This window comes from Somniosus microcephalus, unplaced genomic scaffold, assembly GCF_052327205.1.
Source record: "Somniosus microcephalus isolate GS21.2 unplaced genomic scaffold, FLI_Smic_1.0 unresolved_chr5, whole genome shotgun sequence".
Classification (NCBI taxonomy): domain Eukaryota; kingdom Metazoa; phylum Chordata; class Chondrichthyes; order Squaliformes; family Somniosidae; genus Somniosus; species Somniosus microcephalus.
The window spans coordinates 42,597,171-42,601,537 of record NW_028225183.1 but is presented as its reverse complement, the minus strand read 5'-3'; the positions used below and the strand labels follow the sequence as shown (position 1 = coordinate 42,601,537).

At 49.4% G+C, this 4,367-nt stretch overlaps 1 protein-coding gene across 1 annotated transcript; it reads right to left on the bottom strand.

The window, feature by feature from the left end:
* Window positions 1-3,725: 3,725 nt before the first annotated feature.
* LOC147088006 (histone H2B 1/2-like) lies at window positions 3,726-4,100 on the bottom strand. The gene has a single exon (XM_085977787.1). The coding sequence runs from the start codon at window positions 4,098-4,100 to the stop codon at window positions 3,726-3,728; it is 375 nt and encodes a 124-aa protein (XP_085833913.1).
* Window positions 4,101-4,367: the final 267 nt, after the last annotated feature.

The window sequence follows — 4,367 nt, the reverse complement described above, 5'->3', positions numbered from 1 at the left end:
AGCCGCTCTAACCCGACCTTACTTCTGATTGGGGGTCCGCTCCACAATCCCATTTCGTAACCAATCACAGAGCCACAGATTAGAAAGTAAGCACATCATTGGTTGACATTGTCGGCCTGTCGACATGTTTGAATTTTTTTTGCTTTTGAAAAAGCCCGCCAATTCCAGTGCCGGAAAGAAGCGAATTAATCTAAAGTCTAGTTTCAATGGAATGATTTTAAAATCTACGTCATTTTGTTCTGTTATTCTGCGTTCACCGTCAGTAATTCCTGGCGCTGTTCTACGAACAGGTTTAATTTGTCAGCCTCTTATCTGTAACCGGCGCCAATAAGTCTCCATTCAGCAATCTAAAATGTGCCGAGTATCAGATCGCTGACTGCACAGTTACCCAATGACAGATTATTGGCCAAGGCCTTCTCACAGGCTCCACGGGGACAGAGAGAAGCGACTGAATTCTGATCCTCTCCCCTGAAAGCGGCGGCTAACGTCACAATGGGACGGGCGGGGGGAAATTCTGAATGGGCTGGAGAGGAGAGGGAGAGGAATCGAGTGGAAGAGCGGGAGATTGGCGCGGGTCCCTTTCCCCGCTCCTGTCAGCATCAACAGCCCAGAGTGCGGGCAATGGGAAGGGCCCTAAAGCACCAAGCCCAGGAAGGAACATTTAAAACCTTCAATGATTCTGGTAATGACCGTCTCAATATGTGCAGAATAAAATCGATTTGTCTCAAAACGGTTATTTCCTGCACTAAATTTGGCGGACTTTTTGAAATGGGCGATTAATCACAGCTCAGCCAATCGGGGCCTGAGTATCCAGCGTTTCATTGATTGGTCAGAGTTGGGTTTGAAGTGGGTGGGCGCCGGTCTCCAGCCAATTAGTGCTCGGGGCGGTCCCTCACTGAGTATAACAAGGCGGACACACAGCAGACTCCGCATTAACAGTCCATGTGATCCAGATTGTGTTGAGATCGGTTCATAAAATGGCCAGGACCAAGCAGACAGCGCGCAAATCGACCGGAGGGAAAGCTCCTCGCAAACAGCTGGCGACCAAAGCGGCCCGGAAGAGCGCTCCAGCCACGGGCGGAGTGAAGAAACCCCATCGCTACAGACCCGGCACTGTGGCTCTGAGGGAGATCCGCCGCTACCAGAAATCCACCGAGCTGCTGATCCGCAAACTGCCCTTCCAGCGCCTGGTGCGGGAGATCGCTCAGGACTTCAAGACCGACCTGCGCTTCCAGAGCTCGGCCGTCATGGCCCTGCAGGAGGCCAGCGAGGCTTACCTGGTGGGGCTCTTTGAGGACACCAACCTGTGCGCCATCCACGCCAAGCGAGTCACCATCATGCCCAAAGACATCCAGCTGGCCCGCCGCATCCGCGGGGAGCGCGCCTAAACTCACCCTGCCCGGCTCTAGACTTTAGCACCAAACAGAACAACGGCTCTTTTAAGAGCCACCAAATCAACAAAGGAAAGAGCTGCGATGGCCCCAAGGCAAACTGGACTGTGCACACACCGTGCTGCTCTTGCAGTGATAATGTAATTGGCATTTATAAAGTAGGGGCAGTGAATGTCTGGGTATTGTCTAGGTTTAAATGTGAGTGATCTGCCCAGTAAACTGACTGCACCCGCCCAGTAGGAAACTATAAGTGGGAGCACTGATCCAACTCCACATACCGGGATTGATCATCGAGAGAACGAGGTGCCTGAAGTCTGAATCTCACTTTTAAAATCAACTCTTACTGCGGGGAGAGGTAGTTACTATTTGGAATATTTTATATTAACCAGAGCTGTAATTCTGGTTCGATGCTCTCGTTGATGATCTCGTTGAATGGCGGAGTAGTCTCGAAGGGCCGAATGGCCCACTCCTGCTCCTATCTTCTATGTTTCTATGTCTGCAAATTAAAAGGGGAAAAGTTAGTATGGATCAATGTGCTCAGGATGTATATGGAATTATTGGCCCAATAAGGAACGGTTCGCCCATCAACCGCTCACTGGCTTAATAATCGCTTCTTAACATGCGTTCATATTCGGCTCTCCCAATGTGTTTAATTAGGGCCGGTCTCACGTTAAGTTTCCGTGTGTTTTGTTTTTCTCTGAAGCCAGCCCCCCTCTGTATTGAATCGCTGATCTGAATATTCGGTAACAACAAACCCGCTGTAATGTTTGTGGATTTACAGTTCCACATGTCCTGTTCATAGCCGAGAACGGCTTAACAGTAAACAACCCTTTGACAGATAAAGTGGGTGGCTCTGAAAAGAGCCTTTGGGTTATTAGATTGAATCTTGTCCAGTTTACTTGCTCTTGGAGCTGGCAGTGCTGGTTTTCTTGGGCAGCAGCACCGCCTGGATATTAGGCAGCACCCCGCCCTGAGCGATGGTCACCTTTCCCAGCAGCTTGTTGAGCTCCTCGTCGTTGCGGATGGCCAGCTGCAGGTGTCTGGGGATGATGCGGGTCTTCTTGTTGTCGCGGGCCGCGTTGCCGGCCAGCTCCAGGATTTCAGCGGTCAGATACTCGAGCACAGCAGCCATGTAGACCGGGGCTCCGGCACCCACACGCTGAGCGTAGTTGCCCTTTCGCAGGTGCCTGTGAACACGGCCCACAGGGAACTGCAGTCCGGCCCGGGATGAACGGGATTTGGCCTTGGCCCGAGCTTTACCGCCGGTTTTTCCTCTTCCAGACATTTCCACAATTCACTCGTTGAAAGAAATAATGATAAACTCCGCCCACATCTGCCCTACTTATACCTTCTGGAGGAATGAAAAGAGCGAACTTGTGATTGGTCGGTCTGTAGGGAATTTCATTGGTGTTTTCCGGTGACCAATCATCGTCTGTTTTTCCCGCCAATGGCAAGGGTGCGGAAATAACTGTCCTCAACAGTCAGACCGCCAACGATTTTTAATTTCAAAAAGCCCGCCAATATTTTCCTAAACCAGCGAATTAAGTTAATAAATGAACTATTCGCCAAAGATTTCCGGACAGTTTTTTATTCCTTTTGTCTTATTCCATCTCTCCCTTGCAAATTCTAGGCTGTTACAATTGGGATTAATTTCGGGTTCAATTTCAAACTCTATCGGGCGGGATTAAATCCCCATTGATTCTGTAACGGGACACATTCCAGCTCAATCTGTGTAAAAGTGAGGATTCACAGATTATCGATCGATCCTTTGCACAGGCGCTGCTGCGGGAGTGAAACCAGATCTGGGAGTCCTGCTGTGAGAAGAGAAGAGGGACAGAGTGTTCAAACTGACCGCGTTCTGGTCTCTAAGAAACCCCATTCTGGGTTGTTAGATTACAGTAATTCTCGGGTTAATTAAAGGATTGACTCCCAACTGGCATTGAAAAAAATGAAAATGTTTTTGCAGAGATTGAGGGGAATGAAATCCGAGTCTCATCTCGAAAACAAGCTTTTAATTCGTCGGAAGGCGCTGCAAGTGAACGGGTCTGAGAACAAAGGGAAAGCGATCAGGGACTGTGTTTGTAGTTTACTGGACGGGAAATACAACAACGACGCTAAGGTCGATCTGGGCAGTGAAACAGCTTATCTGAAAATTCAAACTCAAATCTAAAGTTGGAACTTCAAACGTTCTCAAACACACTTGTTAAGGAGAAACATTACAGTAAATTGATTCCAAAGTGAGATGCGTTTGTGTAGATCTTTCAGAGAGATTGTGGGTGGCTCTTAAAAGAGCCTTTGTGTTTTGGGTTTGTTCTTTCAGGACAGCGTGGAGTTTTACTTGGAGCTGGTGTATTTGGTCACCGCCTTTGTCCCTTCCGACACGGCGTGCTTGGCCAGCTCCCCGGGCAGCAGCAGGCGCACGGCGGTCTGGATCTCCCGGGAGCTGATGGTGTGCCGCTTGTTGTAATGGGCCAGGCGGGAAGCCTCACCCGCGATACGCTCGAAAATATCGTTCACAAACGAGTTCATGACGCCCATGGCCTTGGAGGAGATGCCGGTGTCAGGGTGAACCTGCTTCATCACTTTGTAGATGTAGATGGAGTAACTCTCCCTCCTCGACTTTCTACGCTTCTTGCCGCCCTTCGCTGCCGGTTTAGTGACAGGTTTCTTGGCGCCCTTCTTGGCAACTGGTTTCTTTTCGTCAACCATTCTCAATGTCGATTTCAAATACAAATATGACGCAATCCCGCTCCGCGCTCGGCTTAAATAGGCTGCCCCCACAACCCTATGCTAATGAGGGATGGGTGAAGGCAATGATTGTCATTGGCTGCTTAGGAATGCTGTCAATTTCCATTGTTCTGCAGGTCTCTGATTGGCTTCTTTATTTATCCAATCAGATTGAGTTTTTATCACCAGCACGCCCCCTGCAGTCAGAAAGGTCATTGCAAGAGCAGAGGAAGCTTCATCTTCCCATTA

Bases quoted from the DNA above. Each gene is read 5' to 3' on its own strand.
- LOC147088006 (XM_085977787.1), bottom strand. From the start codon at position 4,100: ATGGTTGACGAAAAGAAACCAGTTGCCAAGAAGGGCGCCAAGAAACCT.